Genomic DNA, 14,593 nt, shown 5'->3' with positions numbered 1-14,593 from the left:
GAATATTGATGATATTGAGGGTGTCCTAATTTGTGGCTTTTGCATAATACAATGAAAATCTTTGTAAATTCTTCTTCATATGCCCCAGTGCTCCTGACGGGTATGTGTGTTTAGTTTTAATGTATATATTGCTAAATGGTCCTTCAAAAACGGCATGAAAGCCACAGCCTTGCTGACCTTGATATTATCAATTGATATTTTTTGCAAACTGATGGAAGAAAATGACATCTCGTGTTACTTTTCATTAATCTCTTCATATTTTTGTTGGCTGTTGAGGTTTTCTCTTCTGTGAATTGCCTGTATGTATCCTTTGCCAAGTATATATTTTCTTCCAATCTGTTGTTTGCCTTTTTACTTTGTCTGTGAGCTTTTTTGTTGAAAAAAGTTTTAGATTTTGTTATAGCCAGAATTTTCTCCTTTCTTTACAGCCATTGTACTTAAGAAGGCTTTCACTGTCTCAAGGTTATAATAAATTCCCCTGTGTTTTCTCCTAATACTTTCGTAGTTGTTGTTGTTGTTTTGACATTTCACTCTTGATTTCATATGGCAGTTTCTTTTGTGAATGGAGCCAGGAAGGGATCAACTTTTATCTGTTTTTTTTCCTACAACCAATTGTCACACAGATATTTCTGAGTAATCCGTCCTTTCCCATTTGCTTTTAAATGTGATCTTTATCATTCCTATATATATTTCTATACTCTTTATCCTGTTCCATTAAAATATTTGTCTGCCTATACCAACACCATATGAACTTTGGAGCAAAACTGCCAGGGTTCTAATCCTGTCTGTGCCACCTGCTTGCTTGGTGACCTTATTGTATATTTTCGATTCTGTTTTCCGTACTTTTGTTGTCGTTGTTCTGCCTTTGGGGAGAGCTCATCAACTCTGTCTCTCGAGTCTTCCACTGAGTTTTTCATTCTTGCTATTATATTTTCATTTACAAGAGCCCTTCGTGTGGTTCTCTGGTTGTCCCCTTCCCTTTTATTTATTTATTTATTGCATACTGTGGCTTCCCTGAGAACAGTTTTGATAATTTTTTGGTGTTTCTTCTCCATGTATGGTCTGTTTCCCCCAAGTTGCTTTTTCCTTGATGTTTATTTCTTTTCGTCTCTGTCTTTCCTCCCTTGTCTGGTGGCCCTTGGCTCTCTACTCATATCAGAGAGTGGGGGTCCCCGAGAAACTGACCAGAAGCTCTGAGGGCATGGGTGGGGCTTCTTGACTGTAGTTTTACTGTAGGGTACCCTAACTGGGCTGTTTTGTTGGGAAATGCTCACATCAGCGTCTTGGAGTGTTTCCTCTTTGGCTGATCGGTTTTTGCAGGGATGGCTCGTCTATCTCTTGCCTGAGCTGTGGAGCCACTGGGGAAGATGGCTTGGGGGTGGGGATAAGCTCAGCTTTGAGTTACGTGAGCTTTAACTTTGTTCTCTTGGCTGCATGGAGTTAGGGGGAGAATCTAGGAGTTTAGATGCTTCTTAAAGAGTTTTTCAACCAATTCGCCTGTTGCCAGCCCTGCTGGCGCTTCTGCTTCCAGAGATACCCGGAGCTGCCATTGTCTCTAGTCTTAGGGGGTTTGTGGTGTAAATCAGGTACCTCCCAGGCTTTCTCCCTTGCTGGGTTCAGATTTAACTTTCTTGGGTCTGCTAAATCATTTAGCCATCTGCTTTCTAGCTTCAAAATTTTCTTGCTTTTGTCTCCTCTTTTATTCTCTTATTCCTTCCGAATTTATTCCTTAAAAATCCCCTTTCTGTCATTTTAATGGGGTTTCAGGAGGGAGAGGAGTTAAATGCATGTGTCTATATTTTCCAACTAGTTATTGCTAGTTTATGGCTGTATCAGTATTCATCAGGTCCTTAGTTGCAGCAAAGAAATTGGAAGGACATCAGGTTTCAGAAAATTGGAAGGAACCAAGGACTCCAGCTACCAGCACTGCTGAACATCACCATCCCCGTGTAGGGAGGAATACTTTTCCTCTACCTAATGTGGGTTCATCTGGCCGGAGAACAAATTAAATTCACATGAGAGACACACCCACCAAGGTTGATGCTGGACTTTCCATGATGGCTCTGTCACTGGGCTCTGGACATGGACAAGAATAATGTGAACAGTTTCTGTACTGTTTGTGGATCTGTTTGTCACTCCCTCAAGAGTCACTGTCCTGGGCAGGAGCATGCAACTGGTTGAGCCTCGATCATGTGCCAACACTCTAATCTCCAAGGGACAGGAAGAAGTATCAGACCCCTTCAGTTCCTTAGAGGGAGACAGATTCTTCCAGACACACACAATGGGGGAGTCCCCTCAAATAGAAAAGGTGTTTAGGGCTGGATAGCCAAAGAGATGACAAATGTCCTACACCAGTACATAGGAAAGCTATTGATTTTTCTGTGTTGATCTTCTGTCTGACCCCCAGGGCCAACATTAGGGTGAAGTAAGTGAGACACATAAGGTGCAAAACTTAAAAAGATACTCTCAGTCATGCAGGGACAGGGTGGGCCCCAACAGTGAGTGCCTCCTTAAATTTCACTCCCTGGGTGCCCTCACTTCCTTTCCCCTAGTCCCAGCACTCTTGGCCTCTTTACAGAACTTTGTTATTAGTTCTAAAGGTTTGCCAGCTGATATTCTTGGATTTTCTAGATAATCATAACTATAAACACTGATGGCTTTTCTTCCTTCAAGTATTTATCACTCCTATTTATTTTTCTTGCCTTGTTCCATTTTCTAGGATCTCTAGTAAAATGTTGAATAGGAGAGGTGATAGTCGGCCATCCATGACCTGTTCGTGACAATGAGAATGCTTCAAGTGTTCCACCATTAAGCATGCAGCTTACTATAGGTTTTTGGTATAAATTTCCTTTATCCAGTTAAGCATGTGTGCCTCTAGTCTTTGCTAAGAGTTTTTCTAAAATTATTGTTTAGGAATGGATATTGACTTTTATCAGATACTTTCCCCTCATCTTTTGAGATGAGTTTTTCTTTTAACCTGCTAATTTAGTGGGTTGCATTAATAGATTTTCTAATGTTGAGACAGTCTTCCTTCCATTCTTGAGTAATCCATACTTGGTCATCATTCATTTAATTACACTATCAATTTGCTTTGCTGATATTAAAACCTGAGTAAAATATTAGCAAAACAAACCGATAGTTCTGTGTTCATAGATAATGTCTATGTTCAAACATGAGATTGGCCTAAAGTGTGTATTTTTTTCTTGTGGTTTTCTTCTCACCATTTGATATCAGTGTTATGCTAGCTTTGTAAAGAAAGTTGGATATCTTTCTTCTTTTCCTCCCAGGTCAAAATAAGTCCTAGGATCTTGTTTAGCAGTAAAATTTTGTATCATTTTTTTCAATTTATTCTATGGTTATTAGTCCATCATTTTTAAAAATTTTGAGCCAATTTCAGTCATAATTCATTTAACTTGTGTGTAGATATATAGACATAGATATATATGTAAATATGTTTCTCCTTTACTGTAAAAATAAAAATGTGTCTCTTAAGTTATTCCCCTTTCTTGTTCTTAATGTTATTTATTTGTGCCTTTTTATTTTTTAAACAAACTTTTCACAGATCTAACTCACTGATTTTAACTTGCTAATATTTTGTTAATAAATTTTGCATCTAGTTCATGAAGGAGATTTTTATTTTTATTTTCTTATAGCATCTTTGGTTGTGGTTTCAGGTGGTACTGGCCTCCTCTAGTAAGTTGGGAGTGTTCCTCTTCTTCTGTTTTCTGGAAGAGTTTGTATAGAATTAGTATTATTTCTTCCTAAAATGTTTGATAGAATTTACCAATAAAGCCATCTGGTCCTGGAGTTTTCCTTGTGGTAGTACAAATTCAATTTCTTGGATAGATAACGGGTTATTCAAATTATTGGTCTCTTCTTAAGAAAACTTTTGTATTTCGTGACTTTCAAGGAATTTGTCCATTTTATCTAAGTTGTCCAATTTATTGGCTTAAAGTGGCTCATAACGTTTCCTTATTATCCTTCTATTGTCTGTAAAATCTGTTTTGATGTCATCCCCTCATTCCTGATATTGGTAATTTGTGTCTTCTTTTTCTTCTTGATAAGGTTGGCAAGAGCCTTCTCAATTTTATTAATCTTCTTAAAGAACCAGCTTTTGGTTTCATTTCTTTTTCTTTATTGTTTCGTGTTTTCTATCTCACTGATTTCCAATTTGATTTTTATTATTTCCTTTCTTCTGCTTACTTTGGGTTTAATTTTTTCCATGTCTTCTCGTTTCTTAGGGTAGAAGCTTAGGTCATTGATTTGAGATCGTTCTTTTCTGATAGAGGCATTTAGTGCTAGAAGCTCCTATCTAACCACTGCTTTGGCTGCGTCCTGAAATTTCTATATGGTGTGTTCTCATTTTCAAAAATACTTAAAAATACTTTCTGATTTGCTTTTTTAAAATTTCTTTTTTTTTTTATTTAAAGATTTTATTTTTTCCTTTTTCTCCCCAAAGCCCCCTGGTACGTAGTTGTATATTCTTCGTTGTGGGTCCTTCTAGTTGTGGCATGTGGGACGCTGCCTCAGCGTGGTTTGATGAGCAGTGCCATGTCCGCGCCCAGGATTCGAACCAACAAAACACTGGGCCGCCTGCAGCGGAGCGTGTAAACTTAACCACTCGGCCATGGGGCCAGCCCCTAAAATTTCTTTTTTTTTTTTTTTTTTAAAGATTTTATTTTTTCCTTTTTCTCCCCAAAGCCCCCCGGTACATAGTTGTGTATTCTTCGTTGTAGGTTCTTCTAGTTGTGGCATGTGGGATGCTGCCTCAGCGTGGTCTGATGAGCAGTGCAATGTCTGCGCCCAGGATTCGAACTGACAAAACACTGGGCTGCCTGCAGCGGAGCGCGCGAACTTAACCACTCGGCCACAGGGCCAGCCCCCCTAAAATTTCTTTTTTGACCAATGGATTCTTTAGGAGCATGTTCTTTAGTGTCCAGTGTTCCAGATATCTTTCATTTTTTGGTTTCTGATTTAATTCCTTAGTGATCAGAGAACAAACTTCATATAATTTGAAAGATTTTAGATTTATTAAGACTTGTTTCATGCCAAGAATAGGGTTGATCTTGGTAAGTGTTCTATGTGCAATTAAAAAGAATGTGTATTCTGCTATTGTTTGTCTAGTTATTCAAGTCTTGTATCTCCTTACTGCCTCTCCTGCCATATCCTTGCTATATCCTTACTCATTTTCTGTCTATTTATTCTATCAGTTATTGAGAGAAGAGTGTTGAAATCTCTAGGATTGTAGATTTATCTGTTTCTGCGTTCACTTCTATGAGTTTTTGCCTCATGTGTTTTGAAGCTCTGTGATTAAGTGCACAAGCTCTTAGAGTGTTATGTCCCCTTGATGAGCTGACCATTTTATCATTATTCAAGGACACTTTGGTCCCCGAAAGTATTCTTTGCTATGAAATCTATTATGTCAGTTATTAGTATAGCTACCCCACCTTTCTTCTGATAGGTTTTACAAGATGTATATTTTTCTATACTTTTAATATATTGGTGTCTTCATATTTAAAGTGTTTCTTTTTAACATCGTATAGTTGGGTCTTGCCTTCTTATACAATTTGACAATTTCCACCTTTTAATTGGGGTGTTTAGGCCATTTATATTTAATGTGATTATTGATATGTTTGGGTTTAAATCTACCACTTTGATATTTACTTTTTATTTGTCCCATCTCCTTTTCTTCCTTTTCCCTCTTTTTCTGCCTTCTTTTGGAATTAGTGTTTTTAAGATTCCGTTTTATCCCCTTTGTTGGTGCATTAGCTGTGCCTTTTCCTTGTTCTAGGATATTTCTTTTAGAGGAGATGTTAAGCTGAGTCTTCCAGTTCACATAATGAAGATCAAACCACCCAAACCAGTCACAGGTCAGTATGACTCAACTAGTGCTCTCTTTCCTTTTGCCATTGATTTCTCAGTTTTTCCCGTCTTTGCCTTCCTCCACATTCCCTATCTTTTCTGTTCATTAGCTGCAATATCTAATTTACACGTATAGTTTTGAAGAGGAAATTTTTTTTTTAAGTCATAAGCTCTGGGACCTAAAGACAAAAAATATAAATGTTACAAGGATGCAATTAACTAACAGAACTGGGAGATCAGGAAAGAGAAACACCTTTCCTGAGTGCTAGTTGGGGTTCATTCATTCCTATGTTCCTGTGTTAGTTCACTCATCAGTGTTTCTTGAGTGCCAGTAATGCACCAAGCACAAAGCTGAGTAAGACACATCTCCCATGCTCTGAAAGCTGCAGGTCTGCCAAGGGAGAATGGAAGGAAACCACTGTAGGAGGAGGTGACAGGTGCAGCAGTGGGGACAATGTGGAAACATAGAAGAAGGAGCAACTGACTGCCCAGGGAGTAGACAGAAGAAGGGACGTTTGGGGAGGTTTTGAAGAATAAGTAGGAGTTGATGAAGAGGAGCAGAAGGGAAGTCTACTGTAGGCAGAGGGTATAGAATGTATCCTCTCAGTGCTCACACGTAGCCGTAAAGATGTGTCTACAAGAATGTTCGCTGCAGCCTTATTTACAGAGGCAGAAGACTGGTTAGGTAAAATCTGGGGCCCTCGTGCAAAGGAATACTTTGCAGCCATTAAAGACAAAGAGGGAAACGCAAATGGCCAAGAACAGCCAATTCACTCGTGTGAACATCAAGAACACGATGATACGGTTTGCTCCATCAAGATTATTATAAAGCTGTAGTAATTAAGATAGAAAAATAAATGCGTGAATAATAGATAAATAGAAATATGTATAAAATATAGAAATAGTAGATAGAATATAGTAAATAGAGAAATAGACGAATGAAACAGGATAGAGAGGCCGGAGCGGACATGGGCATAAATGGACACTTGCTACCTAACAGAGGTGGCACTACAGAGCAGTGGGGAAAGGACAGTCATTTCAGTGAGAGGTGCTGGTTGTCCACATGGAAACAAAAGTGAAACTTGCCCCTGCCCCACACCATCCACAATGATAAATCCCAGATGGATCATAAAGTCAATATGAAGGACAAAACAATAAAGCTTTTAGAAAATAATAGACAGTATCTGTATGAATGACCTGTGGGTAGGGAAAGACTTTTTAAACAAAACACAGAAAGTACTTACAGTAAAAGAAAAATTTGATGAATTTGACTACGTTAAAATTAAGGACTTCTAATCAGCCGAAGACATCATTAAGAGCGTGAAAGAGCAAGCCACATAGTGAGAGAAGATATTCACAAAATATGTAAAACTTATGAGTAGTCCGTGTCCAGAAGATATAAAGAATTCCTGCAAATTATTAAGAAAAAGATGATCTAGTGTAAAACAGGCAAGGGATTATTCAAATGGACAAAAAACATTTGAAAAGGTGCTCAACATCGTTAGTTATCAGAAAAATGCAAATTAAAACCATAATGAGATCCCACTTCACACCCACTAGGATGGCTGAAATGAAGAGAGACTGACATTCAGAGTTGGTGAGGATGTGGCATAATCAGACTTCCCCTCCATGGCAGTCAGCAGTGAAAACTGGCATGGCCTCTTTGGAAAACAGTTTGGTCTTATCTAGCAATGTTGAAGGTAATTTGCATCCTGTGACCCAGCAGTTATTCTCCTAGATAGGGTCACCAACTGAACCAGTTTGCCTGGGACTGAGGGGTTTCCTGGGATGTGGGGCTTTCAGTGTTACAACTAGGAAACTCCAGAGCAAACCAGGATGAGGTGGTCAACCTACTTCTAGGTATAGGTTTGCAAGTAAATGCATACCAGGCAACATGTACAAGAATGGTAACAGCGACATGATTTCCAATGGCCCCAAACATGAAACCACCAAAGTGTCCCTCAGCAATAGAACAGGTAAGTAAATTACAGTATACTCACTCAGTGCAATCCTATACAGCAATGGAAAGGAACGGACTACAGCTGTGCACAACAAAACAGATAAATCTCATAAACAATATTAAGCAAAGGAGGGCAGACATAGAGTTAATACTGAATAATGCCATTGGGGTAAAGCTCAAAATCAGGCAAAACAAAGCTACGCTGTTTAGATGCATATTTAGATAGCGAAAGTAAAATAAATGTAATGAAGTGGTTACTGAAAAGCCAAGAGAATGGGTGCTGCTCTTCCCGGGGGGTTGTGACTAGAGAGGGGCCCTGGGGAAGCTCCTAGGGAGCAGGCCATGCTCTGTTTCCTGACCTGAGTAGAGACAGATGTTTGCTTTATAATAATTTATTAAGATATATTTTTATGTTCTTTTCTGATTGTGTTATATTTCACAGTAGGAAAAAGGTTTAATAAATGAAAATAAGCATCAAACAATGGGAGAGATCTATAGTACTGATATGAAAAGATCTCCAAGATATTTCATTAAGTGAAAATACAAAGGGTCTAGTTTGCACAGCAATGCTCAGACTTTAGCTGGGTCAGACTCACTTGGAGAACTCATTAAAACCCAGATTGCTGGGCCCCACCCACCCCATTTCTGTTTCAGTGAGTCTGGGGTGGGGCCTGGGAATCTGTGTTTCTAACAAGTTGCCAGCTGGCCGCGTCAGATCCCCGATGATCTGGGACCACACTTTGAGAACTCCTACTATCTAATATGCTGCCATTTGTTTATGGAAAAGGGATCTCCTTCTAGAAAGTTATGCAGAAAACATAACGGTGGTTGCCTCTGGGGAAGGGGACCTGAGGCACTGTGGGACCTCCTGGAGAGCAGAGTTCTGAAAGTTGGGTGTGAACCCATAAAATAAATCACCCAGTTTTACTGTGGCTTTAGGAACAGATGAAAAAGGAGGAAATGAAAGGTTCCTGGGGAGGGGAGTGATAAGAAAAGTGATTGGCAGAGAAAGGAGATTTTTTTTAAAGGAAAGTAGTTAGATAAATGTAAACAGACGAGGCCAAACTGGTGGTGTAGTGGTTAAGTTTGCACACTCCCCTTCAGCGGCCGGGGGTTCATGGGTTCGGATCCCGGGTGTGGACCTACACACCACTCATCAAGCCATGCTGTGGCAGCATCCCACATACGAAATAGAGGAAGATTGTACAGATGTTAGCAGCAATTTTCCTCGCCAAATAAATAAATAAGTAAGTAAATAGGTGGAGACTGGGATTGTCTAATTGTGTGACTCTTCAGCAGCCGCTGAAAAGTGACCGTAACTGGCAGGTTTAAGGACTTTGCTGAGCTGGGGAGACAGCAACAGTGATCTAAGGTTTCTAGTGACATTGTGAACATTTCCTTGGCCTTCTTTGGAGATTCTGTAATCCGGAAACAGGGAATGACGGTGGGATGGATGTGCAGAAGTAGGAGGAGGGAGAGCGCTGCTCTCTGCCTTGCCTGTGCTCCCTGAGCCTGTGGGCTATAGGAGAGGGGCCGCAGAGAAGACTGAGCACCCGGGCCGCAGATGGATTGCAGAGTGAGAGCCGATTTCTGAGGATGAGGGATTCTGCTGGCAACTGAGAAGTATGGAGGAAGGAAGGGAAGATCAAGAGGGAGAAATCAGGTAGTCTGACCAATTCGGGAATGTCTTCAACCTAGGTACCACATTTAAAAGCCCCCTGGAAGTCTTTGCGAAGATCGAGGACTGCTACGGGCTGGGCTCCGGACAGAATCACTTCATCAGGGAGAGTCAGTGGGAGCAGCAGGCGGCAGTCTTCAATGCCTCCTACAAGAAGTACCTGGATGGGGAGTGGGAGGAGGAGCCACTTAGGTGAGTGGGAGGAGGCCCAGCCGGAAGCCCCTGTCCCCCCGGAGCCATGGAGTCCCCAGAGCTGTTTCGCCCTGGGCGCCCGCAGGAATCAACCCGCAGACCTGAGTTAACCTGAGGTCCGAAAGCTCTTTCTGGTTTGGGGGGTTTTTCTGAGAACTTCCCCAGATCTTTTGAAAAGTTGTATGCAGGTTGTTTAAATCTTGTTAGAACAAAGGCTGATGACATGGATTTCAAAGAAGGAATAGATAATCTATGGAGATGAGAAATCGTTTATTTTACAATTTGATGTATGATATCATCTCTTAAAAATTTTTTTCCTGATTTTCTAGACAACACAGAAGATCCTAAAGATGGAAATAAACGTCATCATTATTCTCCATTTTTCTCCATTTCCACCCAGTCTTTCTTAATGTAATATATTAATGTATAACTATTAAAATACATTGCTTTCTAATCTCAGCCAGCAGGTAGGCCCCATTAGCCCACGTTGCAGTGAAGTAGCTGTAGCTGGTGGAGCAGGCTTTAGGAACCAGCTCTCACAGCCGCTTAGGGTCTCAGCAAGGTTCTTGCTTCACACGGGAAGCGAAACTTCTCATCCTGCTGTCAAGCGGACCTGGGAGTTTCTCACTGCAGGACACAGAGTCCCAGGGCTAAGCCCCAAAGCAGCTCCCTGAGTCAGGAGCTGGATGGAAGCTGGCGAGGTTCAGTGCTGACCACCAGCGAGGAATTTGGGAATGTCACAGGCCACTTGTTAAGCCACTGAAGATTGTCCACAGTGGGAGTATTTATACCACAAAAAGCTACAAACCCTGTAAATCAGGAAATCAGAGGTTTTTTGTATTTTTTTTTTTAAGAGAGCCAGTTTATCAGCACACCACTGGTTGTATTGCCTCCAAAATAAGAGAGCGTTTGCACATCGCTCAGGTCTGGTCATTAAAGGACATTCCCCAAGGACAGAGATGGCTCTGCCTAGTGCTGGGTGCTGTTTCCAGCCTGGGAGGGACTCTGCCCGCCTTGCCCTCACCAACCTCCCAGGTCTGCACCCACCAGGACTAGCACATAGAATGTGACTTGCCTCATGGCCCTGTACCCCTGGGAAGGTCCATTCTAACTCCCCGTTTCTGGTCTCAGTACCCAGATTCTGCCGCATCTCTCCTTGCCAAGGAGTCTGCCATGGTTCTGACTAGCGTCTCTCTCTTTCCCAGTATGGCCACCTTCCATTTCCTCCCTCCTGGCTGCATAACTGCAACGCCAGTGGACGTCAAGAGCCCCTCAGGTAAGTGAACCCAGCCTGACCTGGGGGAGTGGTCATCTTGGGGGAAGGCCTCAGCAAGCCCTCCTAGAGCAGACCCTGATGGCGGGAGGGAATAAGGTAGAAAGGCGGTTGCCAGCCGTAGCATAACAGTTTCTGTTTGGACCTGTGGCCCCCGGGGCCAGCTTCCCTGAGGATGGAGGCTGCGCTGTCTTCAGGGAGCGATCTATCATGGAGGAGGGTGTGAGCACACATCCGCCAGGCTGCTTCTGGAGATAAACCCATTTTGTAGAAAACATTCTTTAAAACCCTGACAGCCAAGCAGATGTGAATTATCTAGAAGATGTGAAAGCAGCCAAGGGGCAGTTGTGGCCGTCCTCCCTGCCCAGGAAGGCCACTTGGCCCTAGGACAGCCCTCCTGGAGGTGCCCAGCCCCTCCTCCCCGAGAAGCTCACCCTTCTATTGGGTGCCGCCCTTGAGAACAAACCACTTTTGATTTCAAACCAACTTCCCCTTGGACATACACCTTCCACACAAACCAAGGGCCACCCTGACTCCTTACGTGACACCCCTCTCCTCTCTTCTTTCCCAGGGGTGGCCTATGTCCTTGGCGTACATTGGACTGGAAGTCACAACTTCTTCCTCTATTTGCTCAACCGAACTCTGAAGGATAAACTTGGTACTTTACTGCTGAGACGGGTGTTGCCTGAGCTTGGGGCTCTGAGAGCTGTCCTTCTTCAGCTTAGCTGAGAGCACGCGACTGCCCATCAGCATCACTTTAGGGGACCAGGGCTGTGCAGGCAGAAGTGGGTGGCTTGGTGGCTGTGGTGTGTCCCCAAGGCTCTGTCTCTGAACTGTTTTCTTAAAGATGACAGGTCAGTGGGGACAAAGCCCAGTCAGGTCCACAGGGCTTGTTAGGCAGCTGAGTAAAAAGAGGGTGGGCTTGGCGTCTGATGGCCACGTCCAGTCCCAGCCGCACTGTCTGCAAACTGTGCGGCCTCAGGCCAGTTACTTTACACCCTGATCCCGCTTTCTCTGAAGCGTAGGGCTACTTAACTGCCCCATCCCTGTCTACTGCGTGCGCTTCTTGTGAATAGCAGAATCCAGCGGTCTGCGCATGCAAGCTCTTTGAAATGGAGAGGCTCTTAGGAAATGGTGGGGAAGGGGTGTTGTTGGTTTGTCTTTTACAAATCCACGGAGGCAGGTCCACGAGCAAGTTCGCTTTGTGATAATCTCTTGAGCTATGCACTTAGGTTGTATTTTAGAATTATCCTTCAAAAGTAGCATTTAGACATTCACAAAGGGAGAATGTCTTTGCCTTCTTCCCTCTCCGAGGCAGCCCGGCTTCCAACCTCAACTCGTGTACCGACTGCCTCTGTGACTTGGGCGGACCACTCGCTGCCCTGCCTCACCCTCCTCCTCTGCAGAGCAGGGGACTGAGGGGACCCAACTCATAGGATCCTTGTGAGAATTAAATGAAATGATGCATGTGAGTGCTCCCTGTGGTGCTCAGCACCAGCAGGGCCTCCTTAGTGTTAGCTGCAGTGTAATGCTCGTGTGACTTGTCATTGTATTATCTGAGGAAGGAGAAGCACTGCCTAGAGAGGAGAGAGATGGGGAGGCAGACAGGCAGACTAGTCCGGGTCTCAGGTTGTCCAGGTGATGGGTGGGAGTGGGGTCTGGGGGCAGCCCGGTGAGTGGTGCCCTCCCCACTAGACCCCGAGGGCGTGTGGCCCTGCGCTGCGCCCATTGCAGTCTCTCAGCTCAGCTGCTCCTCCTCCTACCTGGTGCTGGCCTGCGAGGATGGCGTGCTCACGCTCTGGGACTTGGCCGAAGGTGAGCCCCCCACGTCTGCCAGCACCTGCGTGGGGTCTGAGTAATGAGACTCCTGGAGCTCTGGAATTCCTGCCAGCTCTGGGCCTTCTGTTAGTCACTCTGTGTTCTTAGAATCCCGTTGGGGAGCTGGTCCTGCTTTGCCCTCATTCATTCACTCAGTGAACATTTATTGAACATGGTATGTGCTGACACTTCCCATTCCCCCTGTATGTGTTGAGTACTTGCACTGTGCCGGCACTGTACCGGGTCCTGGAAGTACGACCATTACTCCGTTATCACACTCCAGTGAGGAAGTGTCTTCCTGCACAGAAAGTGACGTCTTGACGGCCTCAGCCCTCCTCCCCCAGCCCCAAGCTCTCGAAATAAGCAAGCCTGCCTTCCTGCTGCTCCACCCGCGCCCCGCTCAGCAGGAACCTCACTGGTATTGAAGCTAAGAGACCTATAACACAGTCAGTGCGAGACTAGCAGCTGTTCTGGGTGGGTGGTGCCTTGATGGGGTTCCAGGGTCCCGGGTGCAGCTTTGTAGGCCAGAAAATCCATGGTATTTCTTTACCCTAAATAGGGGAGTGTCTCCCTCTAACCACACTTTTCAAGAAGCGAGGAATGCATCAGTGGCTTGTCATTTTACAGTCGGGTATGTGTGTCATTTGAGAGTGGAGGTGGGCCGTCCTCCCTGGGCAGCCCCCCAGCTCAGGTTGGTGAGGAGAGCCACTGATGGCGCCTGTTTGTTGGAGAGATGGTGAGTGGACGGCTGAGCCGGCTTTTCTCGGGAGGCTTCTGTCACTCAGCGAAGGGCCTTCCTCACTCGGGCTGTTTCCACCTGGAGAATTCAGCAGTTGTTTCAAATAGGGAGACATTCTCCCCACACGGTGCTAAGATAAACATCATGAAAGGCCCTCCCGAATTTATTTATTGCGCCCACAGCATTATGATATTAGCGAAAGATATTTCAAGGGCAGAAGAATGATTGTAATTTCACAAGCCCTTGCCCAATAGCTTGTTTTCGTTTTTCTGGATATTGGGGATTTCTTGCTGATTGGCCACACCCCCGCCCTCCCCTTTTCCAACACCGCTCCCCTCTGATTGATTCACCTTGACGTGGTGTGGCGTGGTCAGTGCGGTTCAGCACCTGGCTGGCTTTTAGCTTCCTTCCTTCCATTCCAGTGCTGACTCTGCCCCCTCCCCTGCTCCTCTCCGTGCTCAGAAAGGGTCCTCCTGAAGGGGGCTCTTCTCTCCTTTGGGCCTTGGGGTTACTGGCTTCACTCTCAGAGGGTGCCCCTTGCTTGGTTTGCCCTCACAGCCCTCACATCCTCGCTGGTCCCAGACCCTGCGCCCATGACTGCCTCCCTCCACCCGCTTCTCTGACCTGCTTGTGCGATTGCTTCCTCCAGGATTCCCTCTCGGGGTTGTCGCTCTTCCTGAGGGATGTATCTGCCAGAGCATTCACTTCCTAAAATACTTCTTAGTCCATGAAGGACGGAACGTGTTCCCTGAGGGCCCAGTGAAGTCCCAAATGAAATGCGTGGTGCTGTGCACAGATGCTTCTCTCCACCTGGTGGCTGCCCAGGGTTCTGAGGCACCCACCATCAGTGTGCTCGTTGAGAGGTCAGTGGCTCCAGGACAAGATGGGGTGAGTGATCTGCCAGCCCGATGAGGCTGTTGGGTAGTAAAAGGCTGACACCCTCTCCAAGCCAAGCCCACTTTCCCTGTAGTCATCGCTCTCCTGATGAGCGTTTCAGGGTCACCAGTGTCTTTTATATGTGAGCTTATGTATAAAATATTTCTGACAAAATTTCATGATGGCACAAATAAC

The 14,593-nt window shown here is 44.3% G+C and overlaps 1 protein-coding gene across 9 annotated transcripts in view; it reads left to right on the top strand.

Annotated features, from left to right (window-relative positions):
- WDR93 (WD repeat domain 93) overlaps positions 1-14,593 on the top strand; it is a 58,830-nt gene that overhangs the window by 26,016 nt on the left and 18,221 nt on the right. For 4 of the 9 annotated variants that reach the window (XM_070266493.1, XM_001502974.5, XM_070266476.1 and 1 more), the window contains 6 exons: positions 5,792-5,870; positions 9,521-9,692; positions 10,898-10,968; positions 11,537-11,623; positions 12,661-12,780; positions 14,172-14,385. In XM_070266493.1, the coding sequence (XP_070122594.1) occupies positions 5,792-5,870; positions 9,521-9,692; positions 10,898-10,968; positions 11,537-11,623; positions 12,661-12,780; positions 14,172-14,385 (743 nt within the window). Of the gene's footprint in view, positions 1-5,791; positions 5,871-9,520; positions 9,693-10,897; positions 10,969-11,536; positions 11,624-12,660; positions 12,781-14,171; positions 14,411-14,593 lie in introns of all 9 variants that reach the window. The other 5 variants (XR_011438426.1, XR_011438427.1, XM_070266500.1 and 2 more) reach the window with 3 other exon arrangements.

This window comes from Equus caballus, chromosome 1 (genome assembly GCF_041296265.1).
Source record: "Equus caballus isolate H_3958 breed thoroughbred chromosome 1, TB-T2T, whole genome shotgun sequence".
Lineage (NCBI taxonomy): Eukaryota > Metazoa > Chordata > Mammalia > Perissodactyla > Equidae > Equus > Equus caballus.
This window is presented reverse-complemented; position numbering and strand designations above follow the sequence as displayed.